Source organism: Acartia tonsa, chromosome 8 (genome assembly GCF_053477335.1).
Source record: "Acartia tonsa isolate MP-2025a chromosome 8, ASM5347733v1, whole genome shotgun sequence".
Lineage (NCBI taxonomy): Eukaryota > Metazoa > Arthropoda > Copepoda > Calanoida > Acartiidae > Acartia > Acartia tonsa.
The window spans coordinates 21,033,762-21,059,264 of NC_137267.1; the positions used below are offsets into that span (position 1 = coordinate 21,033,762).

General features: G+C 34.0%; 2 protein-coding genes across 3 annotated transcripts in view; both read left to right on the forward strand.

The window, feature by feature from the left end:
• The window catches only part of Mkp (MAP kinase-specific phosphatase), a 14,556-nt gene extending 13,331 nt beyond the window's left edge, over nt 1–1,225 (forward strand). For both annotated transcript variants that reach the window (XM_080169451.1, XM_080169452.1), the window contains exon 7: nt 498–1,225. In XM_080169451.1, coding sequence (XP_080025577.1) covers nt 498–641 — 144 coding nt within the window. In that variant the 3' untranslated portion in view covers nt 642–1,225. The remainder of the gene's footprint in view (nt 1–497) is intronic.
• On the forward strand, nt 1,223–25,206 carry LOC145326520 (uncharacterized). Its single transcript, XM_080169891.1, has 11 exons — nt 1,223–1,300; nt 5,227–5,332; nt 13,920–14,104; nt 14,937–15,038; nt 17,774–17,909; nt 18,480–18,550; nt 18,830–18,916; nt 19,733–19,827; nt 20,533–20,648; nt 22,639–22,692; nt 25,123–25,206. Exons 1-11 carry the CDS (start codon nt 1,245–1,247, stop codon nt 25,204–25,206), a joined length of 1,092 nt encoding a protein of 363 aa, XP_080026017.1. The 5' UTR covers nt 1,223–1,244.
• Nucleotides 25,207–25,503: the final 297 nt, after the last annotated feature.

Here is a 25,503-nt window from a genome sequence, read left to right on the forward strand (position 1 = left end):
TTATTTTTGATATTTTTTTATTAGAATATGTTGACGTTTTTTGAACTTTATTTTTTACTCAAAATCATTGAAAATGACGTTTTTTACTGCTAACTATTTTTGTTAATGCTATTTTTGCTAAAAAGTTTGGTTGACAACAAGGATGTTTTTTATTATTGTTTTATTAGGAAGTGTTTATTAAATGTGAAAAATAGACGTAATCTTGAACTTTATACGAATTGTTTTTTATATGCTTCCTGTAGGTATAACGTATAATGTTTACTAGCGACTGCGCCCCTGGCATCTAGCAAATGAAGAGAGCAGAAAAATACCCTTAAGTCATACCGAGACCACTGTGAAGCTTCTTTAAATGGGAGAACTCAATCAGTTCTGTAGTTATCGAACTCTTAAGCTTTAGACAAAAAAAACCTTACTAGTAGTTCATATAATAGGATTTATTGATTAATTAAATATATATTTACACTGCACTAATAACATTTAAAACTTATTCTTTTTAGGTGAGTAGATCAGCTACAATTGTAATAGGATACTTGATAATCAAGAAGAAAATGAGCTATGAAGAAGCATATAATGTGGTGACAACAGCCAGACCTGCCATAAATCCAAATCCTGGCTTTGTACTACAGTTAAAACAATTGTAAATACTTAAATTATTCAATAAGTTAAAGATAGCTCCTATTGCTACTTTTTCAGATGCGCGAAAAAGTTACTGTAGGGGTTAAAAACCTTATTACCAAGTACAGTTAGAACTTTAAGAAAACGTTCGGGCAATGAAAGAGTTGATTGTCTGTTGGTTGTTACTTATCCTTTTCAATGATGATTGATTATCAGGTTCATACTCATAGTATGGCAGGTGTCTAATTTTATTGCCAATATTTACTATTGAATGGAACCTTCGGGTGTAGACAAAATATCCAGAGAAAGAGGGGACAATGGGCTGTTTATTACAATACTCTCAAAAATTTTATAATAACGTTTTTTATTCTTTGGCTTAACAATTTTGTGGACTTTAGTTAATTTTGATTTGTTGATTCATTAAGTTGAGTGATCAAACGTTTCAACCCCTGATTTTAATCTACAGAAGGTGTAATTTTATGCATCATCTTTGATATGAACAATAACATCAATGATTCGGCCATTGTCTTATCCATTTAGATCCCTGCAAAATATCACATATAAGTGATTGTATTGTATTGATATGAATTGTAATATTTTCAGAAGAAAATGTTAAGAAATTTTTAAAAATGAGTAGGGAAAGCACTCCAAGTATCAGTCCTATTTATTCACCTCAATCTGAAAGGTTGGTATGAAAGTTATAGTTCGAATCTCTGTTGTAACTAAGTAAGGGGGGGGTTTTTAATGCAACCATCTCGTAATCAGTGAGCAAATGGCACTTAGAATTCGAATTTCGAGCTGAAATTTTGCATGGGTAATCCTTGGTAGGTCTATTTTCCCTAAATCGAACAAAAAGTTGGAAAAGTAACGGCTGGCGGCTGCAGCTCAGCCGTTTAGCCGTTTTTGGCCTATTTTTAGGGTAAATTCATCATTATTTACGTAGGAATCAACTTTTTAAAACATAGTTTTGGTTTAATTCATATTAAATGATAGCAATAACCACTTTTTAAATTTCTAGTACCAGCTGCTAAACGGCTAGAACCGGCTGAAAACGGCTGGGAGCAGCCAAGAGTATGAAGAGTAGATAGGGCTTGTGACATGTCTAGGGGTAGGTTTTTATGGGTGCTGAGCTCAAAAATACTACTAAAAATAGTGACGGCCAATCCAAATGGCAGCTGGGTAACAGCTGCAGCTCAGCTGCGAGCGGCCAAGAGTAGAATGAGTAGATAGGGCTTGTGACGTGTCTACGGGTAGGTTTTTATGGGTGCTGAGCTCAAAAATGCTACCAAAAATTGTGGCGGCCCATCCATGTGGCAGCTGGGTAACGGCGGCAGCTCAGCTGGGAGAGGCCAAGAGTAGAATGAGTACATAGGGCATGTGACATGTACAGGGTTAGGTTTTTATGGGTGCTGAACTCAAAAATGCTTTAAAAATAGTTTCGGCCAATCCCTATGGCAGTTAAGTAATAGCTGCTGCTCAGCTGCGAGCGGCTTAGAGTTGAATGATTAGATAGGGCTTGTGACGTGTCTAGAGGTAGGTTTTTATGGGTGCTGAGCTCAAAAATGGTACCAAAAATAGTGGCAGCCCATCCATACGGCAGCTGGGTAACGGCCGAAGCTCAGCTGCGAGCGGTCAAGAGTAGAATGAGTAGATGGGGCTTATGAGGTGTCTAGGTGTAGGTTTTTATGGGTGCTGAGCTCAAATATGGTACCAAAAATAGTGGCGGCCAATCTATATGGCATCTGAGCAACAGCTGCAGCTCAGATGGGAGCAGCCAAGAGTAAAATTAGTACATAGGGCTTGTGACGTGTCTTGGGGTAAGTTTTTTGGGTACTGAGCTCAAAAATGCTCCCAAAAATAGTGGCGACCCATCCATATGGCAGCTGGGTAACGGCTGCAGCTCAGCTGGGGGAGGCTAAGAGTAGAATGAGTAGATAGGGCTTGTGGGCTGTAGCTGTTACCCAGCTGCCATATGGATGAGCCGCCACTATTATTGGTAGTATTTTGAGCTCAGCACTCATAAATACCTACCCCTGGACACGTCACAAGCCCTATGTACTCATTCTACTTTCGGCCGCTCCCAGATGAGCTGCCGCCGTTACCCAGCTGCCACATGGATGGGTCACCACTATTTTTGGTAGCATTTTGAGCTCAGCACTCATAAAAACCTACCCTAAGACACATCACAAGCCCTATCTACTCATTCTACTCTTGGCCGCTCCTAGCTGAGCTGTAGCTGTTACTCAGCTGCCATATGTGGATTGGTCGCCACTATTTTTAGTAGCATATTTGAGCTCAACACCCATAAAAACCTAACCCCAAGACACGTCACAAGCTCTATCTACTCATTATACTCTTGGTGGCGCGCAGCTGAGCTGCAGCTGATACCCAGCTGCAATGTGGATGGGTCGCCACTATTTTTGGTACCATTTTTGAGCTCAGCACCCATGAAAACCTATCCTAGACACATCACAAGCCTTATCTACTCATTCTACTCTTGGCCACTTGCAGCTGAGCTGCAGCTGTTACTCAGCTGCCATATGGATGGGTCGCCACTATTTTTGGTAGCATTTTTGAGCTCAGCACCCATGAAAACCTACTCCTAGACATGTCACATGCCCTATGTACTCATTCTACTCTTGGCCTCTACCAGCTGAGCTTCGGCCGTTACCCAGCTGCCATATGGATGGGCTGCCACTATTTTTAGTACCATTTTTGAGCTCAGCACCCATAAAAACCTACCTCTAGACACGTCACAAGCCCTATCTAATCATTCTACTCTTAGCCGCTCGCAGCTGAGCAGCAGCTATTACTTAACTGCCATAGGGATTAGCCGAAACTATTTTTAGAAGCATTTATGAGTTCAGCACCCATAAAAACCTAATCCTGGACACGTCACATGCCTCATGTACTCTTTCTACTCTTGGCCTATCTCGTCTGAGCTGCGGCCGTTACCCAGCTGAGCTGCGTCCATTACCCAGCTGCCATGTGGATGGGCCTCCACTATTTTTGTTAGCATTTTTGAGCTCAGCACCTATAAAAACCTACCCCTAGACACGTCACAAGCCCTATCTACTCATTCTACTCTTAGCCGCTCGCAGCTCAGCTGCAGCTGTTACCCAGCTGCAATATGGATTGGCCGTCACTATTTTTAGTAGCATTTTTGAGCTCAGCACCCATAGAAACCTACCCCTAGACATGTCACAAGCCCTATCTACCCTTTATACTCTTGGCGGCTCCCAGCCGTTTTCAGCCGGTTCTAGCCGTTTAGCAGCTGGTACTAAAAATTTTGAAAAATTGTTATTGTTATCATTTAACATGAATTAAACTTGAAATATGTTTTAAAAAGTTGATTTCTACGTAATTAATGATGAATTTGCCCTACAAATAGGCAAAAAACGGCTAAACGGCTGAGCTGCCAGCCGCCAGCCGTTACTTTTCCAACTTTTTGTTCGATTTAGGGAAAATAGACCTATCAAGGATTACTCATGCAAAATTTTAGATAGAAATTCGAATTCTAAGTGCCATTTGCTCACTGATTACGAGATGGTTGCATTAAAAACCCCCCCCTTTATTAATTTAATTAGAAATGAGACAGAATTATTGTAGAGATCCCGTGGAAGAAAGTACACTAAAAAGATCCTATAAAGCACAAAAATCTTAAACAGCTTCTAAATTGTATAAACAATTACCTAGGTTATAGATAGAAAGATCACTTAAAAAATATCTAGCTTTATGTAAATATATTTTTTACTTTTAATGATGTTTTTATAAAAACACTTGTTTTATTTCTATCTCCCTTTTTACTAATTGTGGCTATACATTGTAATTGTACGTGACACAGTAAGGATAATGATGTCCCATTAAAAGCTAGCTTGAATTACAATCTCTTAGAACTTCCAGACAAAGGTTGTATCAATGTACACTATAAGTTATGACTAGAGCCTAGTTGTGCTGATCAGTATTGGATACTTTACTAAGACAACTGTCTCACATATCTATTATCAGGCCATTTATCAATGTATTGTTTATTGATATCATGGAAAGAAAACGAAGTAGCGGGTTTCGTCGTATTTTCGCAATAGCTTTTCTAGCCCATGCAGGGGGCTCTAACCCTGCGGGGAATCTTAAACATTTAGCTAACCTAAAATAACTTATTAAAAGCTACTCTGAAAAAACGACAAAACCCGCTACTTCGTTTCTCTATGAACCGTTTAATTTATTGTTCTCTATATTACCTGAAACTTTCCTCTCGGAGGTGTGGTAAAGCTTGTACTCTATGTTAAAGCAGATACAATATTTTTACTGTTCTACTTATGGATCTAATTGGTCTTGTTTAGCAGAGAGAAAAGGGACAATGGTTTGTTTATTTCACTAATCCCCAAAGTTTTATAATAATGTTTTCTTATTCGTTGTCTTTATAACTTTGAGGACTTTTGCTGAATTTTGATTGTTGAGTGTTAAAAAGTTTCAACCACTAATTTTTATCTAGAAAAGAGGTAATTTTGTGTATATTATTGCGGATGTACAGCAATTCATCGGCCATTTTCTTATCCCTTAAGATCGCTGAATTTTACTGTTCTACTTATGGATCTAACTGTTCTTGTTTAGCTTATCAGAAGATGGTAACCACGAGGAAGATTCTAACAGCACAGACGACGATGAGTCACCAATTTCTGCTGCTGATAATGTTGATGCTAGGCTTTATGAGACTAGGGTAAGATATTTTTGTTCTTCTTTGTATGAAACAAAATCTTTATGGTTCTTGGGAAACATTTAATTTCTAAGTCCATTCCGGTTAGGATTGTGGGTCCGATATTTAATTTACAAAATGATAGACTAGTTATCTATCGCATCGTATTATAGACAGCTTTTCGCGGATATTAAAATGAAAAATTAAAAGATTAAAACCAGCTTTGTTAGACCCCAGCGGTAGGTAGGTATTATTTTTTTTTAAATTTAATATTCGTGGAAAATTGTCTGTAATACGGTGTCTGAATGGCTGAGAACCAATTCTGATCCATCGGATATTAATCGGTTTCGAAGCCGTATTGGAAATATTTTTTCTTATTTAATCTGTGTAACTATCAGGGGCGTCCAAGCTTTTTTATTTGGGGGGGGGGGGGGGGTAAAATTTCGAAAATAAAAATTTGGGGGGGGGGTTATTTTATAGAGGCATTCTTTTTTATTTTTTTTTTTGGGGGGGGGGGTAAAAATTAAAAATCCAAAATTTTGGGGGGGTAATCACCCCTTTACCCCCCTTGGACGTATATGGTAACTATATAAGCATATTTAACACAAGGCTTCATAAAATTAAAAAGGAAGCTTCAAATTGCAAACATTTGTTACATGATCACTGATCAGTCACAAGGACATTTTTATTATTATTTTTATTTTTTTTTTGAAAATAATTTTTATAGGTAGGTATGATATACCTAATTTTAGATCTGATTTTTATAATAAATGTAAATATGTACCTACTTAAACAGTATCTTGTAGTTAAGCAGTTTTGCAATAAATTTACATACATGTTTAGAATAAAACATTTCTATTCTACTTATTAACTTCTGACACTCCACAAGTGTTGATTTTCTTTTGTCCTTCCGTTCCAGTTCTTCGCTTTTATGAATGTTGTCATAATTGTTACTCTGATGTTAAATATAAAAATGTAACCTAAATACAACTGCTTGATTTTTATTTTAGAATATATGTCTATCTAAATATTGGATAATTATTAATTAGCTTATTTAACAAATAATAGCAACCATGGGTCTTCTTTAAAAAAAAAAATAAATGTGTTCCATGAAATAAAGCCATACACATATTTTATTGTTTTTGTAAGGTTTAAGAATTTGCAAATAGTTGGTTAATAACGGGAACTGCGGGCTTCTTTTATTTAACTTAAAGAAGAAAACTTTAAGTTTAAGCCAATTCATAAAGTACAAATTCAAATGCCATTTTTAAGTGTTAATTTCATTTTTCTTTTTCTTTTTGAAACTTCAATTATTGTAGTTTTTAAACTACTAGCGGCTACTTCCCTAGAAGCCTCTTGGAGCATTTGATGTAGAGTAGAGGATGATTGAACCCCGGACACATTTCAATTTTAGATAGAAAAAAAGGGGAGGAGCCATTAATTTCTAGGGGTGGGGGTACCCTCCCCAAAAATAGTTAAAAACATTCCTTTGCCCTATAGATAGCTTCATTGTAAAGGAGACCCATAGGTATCTGTTAAGCAGTTCATTCGCTACAGACAAAAAAAATGTTGGATTCTTGTGTTTTGTTAATAATTTTATAGAAGATTTAAATTGGCCAATAGTTTTTTTCAGAATGTTTGAAGGCATTACCATCAATAAATACCAACCCAAATAGGTTTTAGGAGTCTCGTCTTTTTGTAAAAGGAACAAAAAAGCTTAAATTTTACAGGTTTCTTTAAAAAAATAAGGAATACCTACCTATTTAATGAATGCAAAGAATATTTTTTTGATAATTTTTTTCAGGGATCTTAAAGGATGGGTCATTGTACGCCCTAATAGGACAAAAAAAAGCTCCTATGTTCAAGGATTATAATTTTTGGTGGAAAAGCTTAAACACTTACTTTGTAAAACCAAATCAAAATTCAATATTCAAACTTTTAAGGCTAACAAATGTTAGACTGAGTTTATAAACATTGGGATGTCGCTGCATAATTTACAACCCATTGTCCCCTCCTTTCCTGGATTTTATTCTAAAGGAAAACTTACCTACTGGTTTTCTTTGGTGGGCGTATGGATAAATCATACGCTATTTATCCTACAGACAAGGATGACATCGTTCATAAGTAGGAAAGTTAAAAATAAAAACAAAAAATAGTAAATCAGATGGACGAGGGATGCGAGTGGAATAGTAGATGTATAAACATAGACATTTAACTTAGTCAACTACCTTGCCCAAGTGGTGGGACCCTTTTTCGTCTGGTACCTAGCAAGTTGCTTTCTGCTCTTTTGTAGAGACTTGGCTATGTTAATATTTCCGATGCTATTGGCTGTTAATCAAAGACCCAATTGAAAGTCGGCACAAGGTTCCCATCCCGTGGATATTACATATAGCTTGTCCCCTATATTATTTTACTTTAATAGTTGAATACCTAGTAGATGCTTTTTGGTAAGTAGAATATTCACATGGAATTTTAGCAGATAAAGGGTGAGCAAAAAAATGCGTAGATTTTTAAAATTCAAATTGCGCGGCTTGTGTTAATAGTAGAAAAGTGTTACGCATACCACTAGAACCGAAAAGAAGTCTATTTTTTGGAAATATAAGAACGATTCCTCTGCTACGTATAGTTAGGGAGCTACGTGTTAAAATGTCCCAACTGACCTAAAACTTGACTTGCGAGTATATTAGTAAATATTAGACAATAATTCTTGCAAAAAGACGTGCGTACATTTTTAAAATTCAAATTGCGCGGCTTGTGTTAATGGTAGAAAAATGTTACGCATACCGTAAGAACCGCTATGAACTGTATTTTTTTGGAAATATAAGAACGGTTTCTGTGATACAAATAATCTAGGAGCTAGGTGGTAAAATGTCCCAAAATTTACTCGCAAGTCAAGTTTTAAGTCAGTTGGGACATTTTAACGTGTAGCTACCTAACTATACGTAGCAGAGAAATCGTTCTTATATTTCCAAAAAATAGACTTCTTATCGGTTCTAATGGTATGCGTAACATTTTTCTACTGTTAACACAAGCCGCGCAATTTGAATTTTAAAAATCTACGCATTTTTTTGCTCACCCTTTAATAACATTATAACATTATTATGTCACTTGATTCAAGATATATATAGTAGATTCTCTTATCTTTAATACCAGACAATCCTGTTTGCTGTAAAACATTTAGAATCATAAGAGTTGCTGCGCTACCAAGATAGTTTAGATTAATGCAGCGCTGAAAGCAAATACTTAAAAGGATTCTCTTTGAATTAAGATAAAGCCTAAATTAAAGCGTAGTTATTTTCTTCAAATTGGATTTTTCCAGGGATAAGGGATAGGAAACCTGGCCATTAATTAGGTCCCGGCCTAGATTCTAAAGGGATATTGCAACTATTACAAATTACTATCAAACTGGCGGACGCTCCCAATTAGCTATAGCTCTAAACCAATAAGAATCGGCCTGTTTTTAACAACCAATCACCAATTGGCGAAAATTTTAGAAGCAGACAATTCTAGAAAAAATAATGATTTCGTCTGCTACTAAAAAATAAATATAAATGGTGTTAGATCACATTAGCTTAATTATTAAATCTGCTTAGAGTTAAACATTAAAAAAGGGCCATATAGAAAAAACAAAAATAACGGGATTTTTTGGAAAGGAGGTAGCTACGAATTTTCATTTGGTAGTTTATAAATTAGATGTTGTATTTTGAATTTTAAAAATTTAATACGGAATTGATACAACACTTTAACCCTAATATATGTACAATACACAATACAACACAGTACAAATATATCACTACATAATAGAATCCAAAGAATACTTGAGAGAATGTTACCCAAGTGCATATTAATTTATTTATTTTGAATTTTCATTAGCAATGAAATTTTCAAATAAAATTTTTACTCATTAATAAAAATGCAAATAATACAAACTAAAATCTGTCTGAGGGAAACCCAACGATAGCTTTCTGACAGTTCAAATTACCAAAGTAAAATAAAAAAATTTTGGGAGAGAAAAAACTTCATTTTAACAAAAGCCATTAATATATAGGTTTATAAAAAGTTATGTTTTTTACTTTAAACTAGCTACCTGAATTTGATTCTATACTTTATCTACACACACACACACAGCTTTTTTATTAGCGTTTTATACGAAGCACTGCGCCCTCCCAAAACTGGTTTATTAGGCTAGAAATAGGCCTAGGCTTGAAATAGGCCTGAAATAATATTTTCCTACGTTTCCCATCCCTTATCCCTGGATTTTTCAATATTTTGATTTCTTTTTAATGACATTGAATTTAAAGAAGCCAGATATTTTAAATTTCTTTTCAAAATGATCAATTTTATAATTTGAAAGGGTTACTTACATAAAAAAGAGTTATTGTCTTGTGCTTAAAACAACCTTAAAAGGCTTACCTGCTTATATTTTTTTCTAAATGATAAACCACAAATATACCTATTTTTTATCTATTTTATTAGGGTAACGCGGGGTAATTCCGGTCAATTTTTTTCTTCAACTTAAAAAAAAAACATACTTCCCAAAAACTTTTTCCGGTTTTTTCCGATATGGCAATAACGAAGAAGCCTGTCTTGGTCCCATTAAGATCTCGCAACTAGAAGTCGGTCAAAAATCGGTTTAAAGGGCGGCGGTTGGCCTATACCGGAATAGCCCCACCGGTGGGGCTATTTCGGTCAGTTGACTTTGGGGGGGGTGGAACACCCCCTTAAAGTATTTTTTTTTTAATTTTAGACTATGAGTAGAAAGCTGAGGTCATTAGCTTTCTAACAGTACTAGTCGCATGCAGATCAGACAATTTTTTGACAACATTTTCCCCATTTTAAAAAAGTCGGTAAAATCGCAAAAAAGAACATCAATTTTTTTCATGCAAACTTTTAAAAAAAAATCATACTTTTTATTATATGATTAGGTTTTTTTAAGCTTTATACATAAATTAGAGGCAATTTCTGATTCGCAGGTCTTGGAATTTCTTGAAAAAAGTGATTTTTTCCAAAAAAAATTTTAATTTTAAAAATTCTGCCAGTTTTGACAGCAGTTTTTGATACAATTTTTCTTGTCTCAAATTGGCTAGGATTGACCTACAAGGGTGGTTAAGGTGTCTAAAGATGCAAAATTACATGCCTGACAATTAACTCGAAATGATATGGGGTCTAACTCTAATATTTCAACACATTTTATGCAACAGGAATTTTGAAAATGCAAAATTTTGAATATGTACTCTAAATCTTGGAGATAGAACCCAAATCCTGGGGAGTTTTTGTTAGGACATGCAAAGAGCTTTCTATAGACACCTTAAACACCTTTCTAGCTTAATCCTAGCCGATTTGACATAAAAAATCCAAACCGCGCAAAAATCGCGAACACCCTCTTATACAAAAAAGATGTAAGAGTTTCATATGGAATTTAAAATCTTCTAGCGGTCTTTCTATTAGACATACCCCTTCTTACATGAGCCAATGCAGCTGATACATCTTCAGGCAAATATTTAAGGCGTTCCTTTGGGTGATATACTCTTCCCATTACTATAAAAATGTGTCTGAAAAATTTTAAATGTCTTTACAATTTGAAAAGCTTAGGCAACAAAACATGACATAATACAAGCAGTAAAATGACTAATAATGTACATCTAACAACAGGCAAGGGAAGGTTAAAGCCTTTGTCATGCATTGAGGTTGTTCATGCTTCCAGATCACCTGAAAAAAAAGTTAGGGTATTATAAATTTATAAATACAGTAATAAAAAAAAAGTAAAAAAAGTGACCGGAATACACAGCTAGCTTAAGCCAGGTACAGGTTTACCTGAGCATGCCATAGAAACTAACTAGCAGGGGTGTTCTAGGAATGTATTGGGAGTTCATAACCACTCTTACTTAAATCGTAGCTGTAGCTTCCCTACTATGATTTTTTTCAAAATACATTTTCTTGGCTGCTGGGTTTCAATTTTTCTTTCTACTATAATTATGAAATGAATTGTTTGTTTCAGCACGCTAGTTTACAAAGAGCAAATCTAACTGTTAACTGGATATTTCAATCATATAATCCAATCCACCAATGAAAAATATCTAAAAAAAACTCATATTCTTTTACCAATTATGAAATTTTAAAGTAGATACTTTCAAAGTTATATAATCTACATTTAGACTAATAAACCATCCTTATCTTTAATTTGATTGATGAAAGCAATGATAAAAGCCTAGTGAATCTGTATCAGATTGTCCCAGAATATTTCTGAGACAAAACACCTATTTTTCATTTCTCTACTGCAAATTATATCTTTGAAGTCAAAGATAAATAAGATTATTTTAAACTTAATTATCTATACTATAATATGTCTGAAACAAGAAAACTGAAATAATCCTTACTTTAACAGGTAAATATGACAATGTCTGTGTCCATTGTGGCAAAAAATATAAGGAGAGTAGGTGATACTGAAATAGTTTACAAAGTGTATTTAATTCTCAAAAAAAAGCGCGGTTAGAGCTATACTACACAAGAACAAACTTCTTAGTAGAAATTATATTTTGTTTTATTCAAGCCTTCTCAATTTTAATCATTTGAGAGTTTCTGACAGGTAATATCAGTACATGTTTAACAATATGATCAGATAATTGACTCAAATTACATTGATAATTGATACCAGAACCTATTTATTGTTTGTTGCACAAATTATACAAGAAGGTCTCTTCTGTTTTTAAGGTGTTTTATTATTTAGAAACTGATATACTAATTCAGATGATCTATACAGACCTGTATTTTATTTTTAATCTTTAGGATCTTGCAGTCAAACAAATATTACAATTGCATTTCTGCTCTGTTTTATCATCCTGAACATGTATTTCTTTGCAGAATAAGATCTTCATAATTAAGCATAGCAAGTAATTTAGTTAAATTACTAGTATTTTTTTGGCACTACTTAAGACATTTCAACATGTACTGCATGTGCCAGTTGGAAACACAGGATTGTTAATGTTATAGTTCACATTCATTAAATATACAGAAACTCTCAAATGATTAAAATTGAAAAGGCTTGAATAAAGTGAAATATATTCAACTAAGTAGTATAGCTGTAACTGCGCGTTTTTTGAGAATTAAATATACTATGTAAGCTATTTCAGTATCGCCTACTCTCCTTATCTTTTTTACCACAATGGACACAGCCCATGCCATATTTGAATGTTAGTGTAAGGATTATTTCAGTTCACTTATTACAGACATATGATTTAGTTTAAAATAATCTTATTTATCTTTGACAAAGATATAATTTGCAGTAGAGAAATGAAAAATAGACTAGGTGTTTCAGATTTGTCTCAGAAATATTCTGAGACAATCTGATATTGATTCACCATGCTTGTATCATTGCTTTCATCAATCAAATCAAATAAAGGATGGTTTATTAGCCTAAATGAAGATTATATAACTTTGAAGTATCTAATTTAAAATTTTATAAGTAATAAAAGAATATGTTTTTTTATTACTTTTCATTGGTGGATTGGATTATATGATTGAAATATCCAGTTAACAGTTAGATTTGCTCTTTAAACTTTGTAAACTAGCTCGCTGAAACAAACAATTCATTTCAGAATAATAGTAGAAAGAAAAATTGAAACCCAGCAGCCAAGAAAATGTATTTTGAAAAAAATCATAGTAGGGAAGCTACAGCTACGATTTAAGTAAGAGTGGTTATGAACTCCCAATACCTTCCTAGAACACCCCTGCTAGTTAGTTTCTTTGGCGTGCTCAGGTAAACCTGTACCTGGCTTAAGCTAGCTGTGAATAGACCATATTTTTGAGACGAAAAAAAAATTATGAAAAAATCAAGTTAGAACAATGCCTCCAATTGCAAACGATAAATCAATGCCATATCTTTCATTTTACAAAAACCCGCGGGTCAATAGGACTTACCATTTTTTCACAATTTTAGGTTGAACATGGCCTATTTTGAAATTTTTTTTTTGCAAATTTTTTGCAACTTTTTGAGGGCAAAAAAATCATAGAAGGAGTGATCTGACAAAAATTTGCTGAAGTAAGAAATGAAAGTATAGGCAATAAACTACAACTTTGCTTTTCTGAAGATCTCTCGCAAACGTTTAGAACACCGTTAAAAAACGGTTTTAAAAAAGTTAGTCGAGTGACCGGAATTAGACCCCCCTACCGCATTTACCCCGCGTTACCCTACTTAGTTTTAAACAAAGCTTTTCTGCAAACATTATGTCACAATGTCAGTATACGAGAGTAAATGTCTTGTGCGTTTTTGCACTTTACTTTACATAAAATCTATATCAGTTCAAACAATTATCTTTAAAGTTTCATGAAGCAAAGATTTTCTATTAATGCAACTATCTCGTAATCAATCAAGCAATGGCACTTAGAATTCGAATTTCGATCTGAAATTTTGCATGAGTAATCCTTGGTAGGTCTATTTTCCTTAAATCGAACAAAAAGTTGAAAAAGTAACGGCTAACAGCTCATGATGACGATTCATGAGGACGATATTTAAAAGCCAAAATTTTTAATCAAAAAACATCGACGGACAGACGAACGTACGAACAAATCATAATGTAGAAATGCTTCTGTTTAAATAGTTGAATATATTCAGGATGTTTTGAAGGATCTAGAAGAACTTTCAGGAGAAAGTAAAAAATTACAAAAATCAACGAAAACTAATGAGAAAAAATCCGTCATTCATCCAGAACCATCAAATGAAAATACATTATGGTATAAATCGCCATCTGCTGATTTTGTGGAGTGTACTCTTCAAGCTTATGGAATTCCAGGGGTTAGGTAAGATTTATTTTTAAACCCTGCGGGACCAGAACATTTCTTACCTAACCTAACCAAGAAGAACTATACCTAACACTTTTTGTAATCAAACCTAAATCACTAAAGAAATCAATGAAAAAAAAGTTATTGCGCTGTGATTTGGCATGGTATTTGCTTTAATATGTTAGTAATAGGTATAATGAAACTATAGCGAAAACAAAGGGAATTGTAGCTTTCGCAATATTCCATAAGATTGTGAGCAAGCTTCCAGTCAAATGCGCTTATTAACTGTTCTTAATGTTGACCAAACGCTTAGTATAATTAAACGCATATTTAAATACAGTTTACCTAATAAGCACATTTGACTGGACCCTTACTCACAACTATACTGAATTTTGCAAAAGCTACTATTTCCTTATTTATGAAAAATCTTTCAGATAAAGACATATTATTTTAGGTAATTCTTGGATTTCTAATTCTGTATACATGGTCCATTTAAAAGCAAAAAAGTTAACTACTCTCTTTTCTCTCATAATAGTTATTTATCGATCGTATTAAAGACAGATTTCCGCAGATATTTAAGTTAAAAATAAAAGTTCAAAACCAGTTTTGTTTGCTGTGAGAGGCCGGAGGCCCGAGCTTACAAATTTGTTATTGATTTTAGGATTTTTACTTTAATATTCGTGAAAAATTGTCTGTTATATGATGTTATACTTACATGATTTTTAATATGGCTAAGAACCGGTTCTAATCCTGCGGATATTAATCGGTTTCGTAGCCATACTGGAAAATTTGTTATAAGCTTGCTTTTGCTGATCTACTTACAGACATGTTATCTTTGTTTTTTATTTAGATATGACAAGCCATATTTCAGCAACTTGAATGACAAACCAGACAGATTAGTCACATTTCAATCCCACACTCTTCAACACGTACCAAAATGGCCAAGAAAAAGGCAATTAGCCCATTTAATACATTTCGTGTTTATCAATACATATTTTTTTTAAGTGAAGCTTTTCTATAATTAAGGTAGGTCCGTACGTCCATCGGTAACGGTTAGCTCTTTTCGTTAATTTATGCATGTTAGAACTGTTGTATCGATTTCAAACATTGCATGGTGATTCATATAACAATTAGGTACATTTTAGAAAGCATACCAACTCTATTATCGTTAATTATATACCAGATAGTCCGTACGCCCATTTAATAAAATATGCTAATTTTTCCTTTTTTTACATGATATAATTATTGAAATAGACATGTTAGAATTATCCTTTCGATTTTAAACTTTATATGATGATTCCTATAAATGTCAATAACAATTTAGAAAGCGTAGCTACTCTGTAATCGTGTATGTATGTATGTAGCCTTGATTCTCTAAAGTCAGGATTCAGATGCACGAGGAGATTGGAGGTTTGACCTAGATTGGTAAGCTTTGCGAACAGCTGAGTGTATTCTATGTTACATTACAAGCTGACCCGCAATTCTCGTGGAAGCTACTCAATTATTACATCACCCTGGCCTAGAGTTTTGGCAGGTGTTCCATATTAAGCCACCCTAATTAATGGCACTCTTAATGAGGAGCATGGACGAGGGAAAGCACGATTACAGTTGCTTGATAGGTAGGATCCTAACTTTCAACAAATCTCCCTCCTTACAACCTAAGGGCATCTCAGAGAAAGTTGCGTGATAATATTCTGACAAATTGCAACAGTATTTGTCATCCAAGTGCAATATCTATGAGGGGACTTGAACTCGGATTTTCCCAACCACAGCGTAGTGCACTGACCACTACTCTTTGGGACACCCTACTCTTTTATTTCACTCTATAATCGTTACCAGAAAGCTCGTACGTCCATTTATATCATGCTAATTTAACATCGACAACATTTTTTTGTATGATATAAGTATCCCATGCATCTAATTTGAGGAAAATTTTAAGGACAACAAGGTAAAGAATGATAAGCGAGGTAACTCTATAATCAAATCCTAAAATGAAAGTATTTACCTACTTTATCTTATACTAGCGGCTTCGCCCTCTATAGTTATGGGAAGTCAACCCTCCTTAAAAGAATTATTCAAAAAAATTATTCTTTGTTCGCATACACAAAAATTAAAATTTAAAAAAATTTAAAATTTTGGAAGTGGGGATATTTTTATTTTTTGGAGGGGGTTGGGGTGTCCCACCCCCCAAGAAAAAAGCTTAAAACCACCAGAGGACCAGTAGGTATATTCCCAGAAGGGTAGAGCCCAATTTGATCAGCAGTTACTGAAATTTTACAAAAAATGTAAAAAAAAAATTTTGGGGGGTTGGTTTTTTTATTTTTTGGGAGGGTTGGGGGTGTCCCACCCCCCAAGAAAATAGCCTAAAACCACCAGAGGACCAGTAGGCATATTCCCTAAAAAGTAGAATCCGATCGGTTCAGTGGTTACCGAGATCTTAAGGGACGGACAGACATCAAGCTACTTTGTATTATAGATTTACGTAATTTTGCTACAAATTTATGTACAATTTCGTTTAGACTTAGAAATTAATGTCCTGCTTATTAAGTTCAAAAACTCTACAAAAGTTATTGTTTGTTTGTCCTTCCTTCAGATTTTAGAGCTTTGCTTTTATGGATGTTGTCATCCTTGTTTTATGAAAAAAATAAGACATCACTACTTACTGAAAAGGATGTTTTTTTTTATTTTGTTGAAGGAAAAGATGTCGCCCAAAAAACAAACAACATAAAAAATATATCCTAGAATTGATGAAGCTTGGGAAACCCAACAAATGTATTATTTCCAAGCATTTCATCACAAATGTTTTCTTATTCTTTGGCTCAACAACTTTGAGACTTTTATTGAAATTTGATTGGTTGGTTCATTAATTTGAGTGTCCAAACCATTAAACCAATAATTGTAATCTACAGAGAATGGGTAATTTTATATATCATCATTACGGATGTACATCAAATTACCAGCCATTGTCTTATACCTTTAGATCCCTTATTTCAATAAAATTTTAGGTAATTTTCACTATTTAATAAATCAATTATTTATTTGTCATTAGAATTTCATCTAATAAACAAAGGTATGTTTCTTGTGTTTTTTTAGTCAACTGCAAATAAGAAACTTACTAAATTTTAATATTCATTTTTTACTTGCACCTTATAATATTAGTACTTAGTAGGCTCTTTAATTTTTAAAATATATTTATTTTTAAAATAAACAATTTATACTTTTAGCTGCGCAGCAAATGATAATTATGTATATAACCCTTCATGATTTTCTATATTTACCCTTTTTAAGACACGATATTTTTTTCCGATGTATTGGCTAAAATAAGATATATTTTTCTTGTTTATTTTTCAAGAAATAGAAAAAACTATTAATATATTAAGAAATTAGGAAACATTTGGGATATAGTCCCTTTCGTGGCAACGCGTCTTAAGGGGCGTTTCGTCGTATTTTTACAGTAGCTTTTGCCCTTTTTCTAGCCCTTGCGGGGGGCTCTAACCCTGCGGGGCCAATTGCCTAACCCTGTGTGGCAATTACCTAACCCAACTTAACCTAACCTAAAATGGCTACTGTAAAATACGACGAAACACCCCTTAAGAGGCGTTGTCAAGAAAGGGATTATACCCAACATTTGTGTTTAAAATAAATTTTGTTGTGAACATGGAGCTAATTTGAACTAATTGACGTAAGGAGAAACAGAAAGAAGAAAAAAAGAAAATTGTTGACAGGTTTATTAAGTGAAGGTTTAGTTGGGGAGCTTGATCCTGCTCCAGAATCCAGGTTTATCTGCCTCCAGACAATAGCCAGACCACCAACTAGAGATCAGGTATAAAACAAAGGTGTTCAAGAGCGAATAGGGGGGTGGTGTAAAGGTATTATCATTATGGTTACCTAGGGATGAAGGGTTAAATCAGACTGTTTATTTCACTAGTCCCTAAAGTTTTACTATAACGTTGTCTTTCGTTGGCTTTACAACTTTGGGGACTTTTATTGACTTTTGATTGGTTGCTTCATTAAGTTAGTATCCAAATGTTTCAACCACTAATTGTAATCTACATGAGGAGTAAGTTTGTGTATCATCATTGGGGATGTACATAAATTTATCGGCCATTGTCTTATCCCTTTATATCCATAGTTGTTATCCCTACCCTAAATCTTTAATTACCAAGGTATTGAGATTTTGTAATAAAGAAACATACTGTTTCATTAAAACGAAGGACAATTTTCTTTTGGATTAGATTATTCTTTCTCTGGTCACTTACAAATATTTAAAATTGTGTGCAAGCAATTAAAGCAGAGACAAAAGTTTTAAAAAAATTGTAATTACAGAAGGGGTAGTTTTGTTTATAATTATTGTTTTCCTGAACAAAATAAGTTATATATTAATATTTTACAGGTGGACGATTGGCTAAGAGTAAGAAGTGCACTTAAAAAGATCAATGAAAAGAAAGAAAAGGAAAAAGAAAGGTAATTTAAGGGGGTGTAAAAAAAAATATTAATTGATAATTCAAGAACACTTATTAAACTTTTGAGTGGGTTAGTGGACATCTATGGGGTTTTATCCCCCCCCCCCCCTCATACCAAATATACACCCCTCTTGTTGTCTGTTATATACCCCCCTCAAAACTCTCACCCACCTCGATTTTGGTTGAAGGGGGGTGTCAAAAACGTTAGGGAGGGTTACAAAAATTTCACCCCCCTTGGAAAAATCCTCTGCTTGCCACTGATTTGTATTGTTTTTTTTAGGGTGAAGCATAAAATCCTGATAAGAGCTGATGAAAATGATTCTGAAGGTTCTGAAATGTCCTGTTCTCCTGTTTCTTTACCTGGAAGGTAAGTTTATTTTGGGTACTAGGACAAACGCTAGAGTGACAAACGTCGGAGTTTACACTTAACCTAAACTAACCTATTTTAACCCTCTTATACGTTTGTATATATTAATGTTTATTCAATTATCCTATATTTAAAAGTAAAATGATGTTTATCCAGTAAGATCTCCTTAATGACTGGAACAAACAATTTACAATTTTCAGAAATCTTCGTATTGATTTTGGGCAGGTTTTAAGCTATTTTTATTCTAATAAAATAATTATCAAGTGAGGCAAAGCCTTTATTGAAAATTATTTTTTCTAATCCCAATTTTCAAATTTGGTAATAATCGTCATTAATGCATTTTTACGGTATTTATAATCGGTTTTTAGAATAAATACTCATTTTTGATAGTACATTAGGTACCTATTCAAAGTACAAATCAAATAAAATCTGTAGACACAAATAGAAAGTTATCAGTAAATCTGAATATAGCTTTTTATTTGGATAGAAGCTGTTTATGTGCTATCTAATTAGGTTACATTATGTAAAAAAAAACTTTATAGTTTCAAGAAGCTTAATATTAATGAAGCTTATAAATTAAGTAGGTATTCTTAGTCAATAGGAAGCTTTTAAAATATATACAAATAAATATTCATATCTAGTGCTTTATGAATAAAAGTTGCCGCTGGTTTTTATTTTAGCGGCAATATTGATATTTTTATATCGCCAAGCGCTAAAATTTTTACAGGGTATATAGAAATTAATGCTGATTCCTTTTTTATGCCTTGATATAATGTTTAATATTAAAGTTTAGCAACATACATATTTAATTTATAGTCCAATCTTTCACGAACCAACCACTTCAATACCTGGATCGCCCCAGCCTGGAACTTCTGGAAACCTCATCAGTCAACCTGCTATTCAAAATAAAGGTATGATAATTTTCCAGTGTGGCTTGAAACCGATTAATATCCGCTGGATTATAACCGGTTCTTGGCTATACTGAAAATTATGTATAGCATCGTTTAACAGCCCGTTAGCCCGGGCTTTCGGCCCTCATGGCTAAGAAAACTGGCCTTACCCTATATATTTTTTTTATTTTAATATCAGTCGCAAGTTGTCTTTATTAAGTTCGTTTAATAACTATTCTATTTGCAAATATTCCTATAAACATGGAAAATTAGATATTAAATATAAGGATAATTAGAACTTCTAAACAAAGGTCAAGGAATCATAGGGTCATAAGTATTGATTTAAAGAGTTCGTTTTAAAAAATTAGGGGCGCTGCACCGTAGACTTACCAAAAGTGTTTTAATGACAAATACTCCAAAATCACATAAAAAATCTACAAAAATTAAATGAATTCATAGAAGGGTTATTAACATATGAATTTATTTAATTTTTGTTGATTTTTTATGTGTTTTCTGGAGGATTTTTCACAAAAACAATTTTGGCGAGGGAGCGATGCAACGATACTATTTTTTTCAAGAATCCACCTTAGTAGTAGGACAATTAAATTAAATAAAGATTTGTCTCTCTTCATTCTAGGGATGAACAGATGTAGATTAATTTAATCATCATTTATATCTACCTACTTCTTATAGTGCTGTATTAATTAATTTAAAATATTTTTTAAGATTCAAACATTTTTGATGACCAACTGAAAGGAGGGAGTCCTACACTGAACTCGCCCACATCTAGTGGGGGTTCAAGTCCTATTCCTCCTTCACCCCAACCCGAGTCACCTCGCAAGGCATAAATATGTTTTTTTTAATAAAGTTTTTTGCTTTTTCAAAATGTACCTGTTTGAACACTTATAATTCTTCTTCATACCACCACTATTGTTGAAATATATTAAATGTAAGTAGAGGACGGGCTAGTTTTTCTCTTTCTTGTTTATTACTTCAGGTCAGGGTAGGTTATGTTATATTGGGTACTAGGTAGCCCTGAAGGGTTAGGCATCGCAGGTATAGACCCCTTAGAGTTAGGTTTTCCCGCATGGGCTGGACAATGACATGGGAAAATAAATTCCATCCTCCACTTTTCCAATTTATTTTAATTCAAGCGGTTACGCCCCTAGAGGCCTCTAGGGGTACCTGAAGAGGGGGAAGTTGAATTCGATAACCCAATTTTTTATTTTTATTCTCTTGGGAGGGTGTTGATACCCTAACCCAAAATAGTTATAAACCTTCCCAGGACCTATGAGAAGCTACCCTATAAAAGAGAACCATGTCGGTTCAGTGGTTAGCAAGATCCTTCTGTCCAGACAGACAGACAAAGATCCTGTTACTTTATTATAAGGATTAGTGTTCAACATGTACCAAAGTTTTTCTTTTTTGATGTACATCCCTATTTATGATAAACAAACTTAACCTTTCTATAGATCTTACATTTTATGATTCTGCTTTTAAAGGAAGCCTGCAAGAAATACCACGCTTTAACTGCTGAAAGACTGCCACAAGTAGACCCAATACCCCAAATTTGAAGCCTTCAGCTTCTATAACAAAAAAGTTCTAGGCATTTTAAAATTACATTTTATGTACAATGAAAATTTTGAAAGAATCTTAATGCTAATGTTAGAAATTTTGAAATTAAACTACGTGGCCTAGAAAGAAAATTATAAGCTTATTTTTTGTCATAAAGAGGACTATCCACAAACAAGAGCACGTGATTCTAAGTACCTTCCAGCATTGATCCTGAGAATTTTCTTTCAAAATATAATAGGTCACTATTAATAATTAATATATTGACGAGAAAATTTATGTTTCACCACTTCAAGTTGAAGAAAAGTAAAAAAATGTTCAGGTTTTTTAGTCAAAATTCTATCAAACGTTTTGTCTTTTATTGTCCATATTGTCAAATGATAAAAATTAAAAAAAGTTAAAAGCACATTTACTATATCTCATATGTATGTTTAAATTAATGCTAGTATGGATTAATTTACAATCTATATAACACAAGTATTCGCATATGTATCATCAAATATCCATTTTATTAAAAGAATTAGCTTCATAAAAGTTTTCAAAATCAATTAAAATACCTAAAAAACATGGTGAAACATAAATTTTCTCGTCAATACATTATTGATATATGGTGACCTATTATATTCTGAAAGAAAATATTTAGGATCAATGCTGGAAGGTACTTAGAATCATGTGCTCTCTTTCGTGGATAGTCCCCTTTAGGTTGCCAGTAACTAATTATATTTTTACAATAAAAATACCCATTTTTATAGTCAAAATCATTAAAAAAAAATTAAGTTTAACTTGCGTTGTACCGAGTGTACTGTAGCCAATCAGTAGGCTGAATCAGCTAAGCAACCAATCACAGCTGAGCTTGTATAAGTTTTCCCCTTTATTTCCGTTATGATTTTCATTCACAAATGCTATTTAAATCGAAATTTTTTCATAGATTTTGACTATGAAATGTGGTGTTTTTATTGTAAAAATGTAATCAGTTACCGGCAATCTAAATTTCTGACAAAGATAAGGTTTTAATTTTATGTCTAGGCGACGTAATTTAATATTGTTTTTTCTTTTATTAGCATTGTAAATCTTTCAAAATTTTCATTGTACATAAAATGCTATTTTGAAATGCCTAGAACTTCTTTGTTATTGAAGCTGAAGTCTTAAAACTTAGGGTATTTGGTCTACTTGTGGCAGTCTTTCAGTAGTTAAAGCGTGGTATTTCTTGCCGGCGTCCTTTAAATTAAAAACTTTAGAATACATATATTATTTATGAAGACCCCATCTCCAAAATCTAAACAAATTTTCAGATCAAGACTGAGAAGATCAAAAAGGAATATATTAACTATGTACTCTCACATTCAATTATCTAACATATAAACAAAAACTAGGGTTGGGCCGGATATCCGGTGTGGCCGGATATCCGGCCATTTTCAATATCCGGCCGGATACCGGATATTGAAACTATCCGGCCGGATACCCGGCTCTTTATTTTTTTATACTTTACACCAAAAATCTCTGCTTTTTAAAATTTTAAATGGCTATAATTTTCTTATTATTGAAGCTAGAAGAACATTTTTTCTGAACAAGTTCAACTTTATGTAAATTTATATAAGATTTCTGAAGAAATTTTTTTTTGCTACTTTAGTATCTGGTAATTTGGCCGGTTATCCGGCCGGATATCCGGTAATTTGGCCGGATAACCAGATATTTGCCGGATATCCGGCCGGTTACCGGATATCCGGCGTTTGAAATGAGCCGGATATCCGGTATCCGGCCAAAAAAGTATCCGGCCCAACCCTAACAAAAACATTAGGTAGGTACAACCGTAGATAATATAATTATATTTTCTATTTGAAAAAATAAATACAAAAGCTGATAAATAAACATAGTTTTAATGGAAATTTACAACCTTAGATAATATAAATTATTTTGTACCTCTATGGTATAATAAATGTAAAATTTGATAAAGGGGGGGGGCCCGGGGGGGGGTAAAATGTGGTGACTCGTGCCACGACATACCAGCAATTTTATTTTGGGTGCTACTCCCTTAGTTTTAGAGATAATTGGATGAAATCTTTTGGGCTGGGTCACTAATTACCCCAACTATTGGTATCTTTAAAAAAAAAACGGCGGCGGGACCGCCGCCCACCGCCGTTTTCCGCCGACACCAAAAAAAATTTTTTTATTGCATTTCTCGCCGAATTAGGCCATTTGGAATCATTTGAGACCATGTTATTTTTTTCAAAAATTTTTCCCCCTACAAGCAACCCTGCGGGGGGACTTTCATTTTTTTCAAATTCTCGTTTATGAAGGTATATCTTAAATACAGTATGCTACTCCCTTAGTTTTAGAGATAATTGGATGAAATCTTTTTGATTGTGTCACTAATTACCCCAATTTGAATCATATGAGACCATGTTATTTTTTCAAATTTTTTTGGGGGCAGTGGTGGAAAACGGCGGCGGCGGATGGCGGAAGCAAGGTTGCTTGTAAGGGGAAATTTTTGAAAAAATAACTTGGTGTCATATTATTCCAAATTGCCAAATTTTTTTTGTGGCGGCAGAAAACAGCGGCGGACGGCGGAAGTTTTCTTAATTCAAATATTTTTTACTTACCAACCTAAAGAGATTTTGTTTGAATATCTTTAAAAGCACAGGAGTAGCTCAGAATATACATTGATAAACGAGAATTTGAAAAAAATGACAAAGTCCCCCCGCAGGGGTGCTTTTAAGGGGAAAATTTTTGAAAAAAATAACATGGTCTCAAATGATTCCAAATTGCCTAATTCGGCGAGAAATGCAATAAAAAAATTTTTTTGGTGACGGCGGCGGACGGCGGGAGCGGCGGTCCCGCCGCCATTTTTTATTCAAATATTTTTAAATATTTTTTTACTGACCTACCTAAAAAGATTTTGTTTCAATATCTTTAAAAGCACAGGAGTAGCACTGAATTTAAGATATGCCTTGAAAAACGAGAATTTGACAAAGTCCCCCCGCAGGGGTGCTTGTAAGGGGAAAAATTTTTGAAAAAAATAACATGGTCTCAAATGATTCCAAATTGCCTAATTCGGCGAGAAATGCAATAAAAAAAATTTTTTTGGTGTCGGCGGAAAACGGCGGCGGGCGGCGGGAGCGGCGGTCCCGCCGCCGTTTTTTTTAAAAGATACCAATAGTTGGGGTATTTAGTGACCCAGCCCAAAAGATTTCATCCAATTATCTCTAAAACTAAGGGAGTAGCACCCAAAATAAAATTGCTGGTATGTCGTGGCACGAGTCACCACATTTTACCCCCCCCCCCCTTTACCAGAGCTGGATCTTTAAAAGCGTAGCCGTGGCCGTAGTCGTGTTACAGAGTTACAGCCACCAACCTAATAGCGATCTTTAAATCATATTAACCACGCGTTGCCGTGGTCACAAAAAAAAATGCGATCTTTAAATCATATTGGCAACGCGTGGTCGTAGTCGTAGCATGTTTAACCACGCTAAAAGTGACCACAGTCCGTTAGTGTGGCTAAAGCGTTGCGAAACTACAGCCATGACTACGGCCACGGCTACAACCACGCCAACGGCTACACATTTAAAGATCCAGCTCAGGGATCTAAAGATACAAGATAATGGGCGATAAATTGATGTACTGTACCGATGATGATACACATAATTACCCCTTTTGTAGATCAGCGGTTACTGAGATCCTTCGCTAAAGACAAAGAAGCTTACTACTTTATGTAACAGGATACAAGTTAAATATAAATGCTTTGACAGAAATTCTAGAACTACAATCTTGGAGGAAAGTTTCATGGATACCAAAGATCCTCCTGTTTTGACTGAACCTCAAGGAACTTAAAATTACCACAATTAACATAAAACATTTCAAAAAATGAATTTGAAATATGATCATTTCTATAATGATAATCAAATTTAATCCCTCTGTGTTTGAAAATTATTGGTGGAAGAGCTTGTACACTACTAGTTTGTACCAACCTATCAAGATTTATTATAAGAACCCATTAATTTTAGCCAACTAATGAAATAATATGCTTTTAAAAATTTTGGTGCCAGTACAATACAATGTCTCTTTTCTCCATGGCTATTCACAAATATTTATGACATGTAATATTTTTGCTAAATCTATCTAAAACAC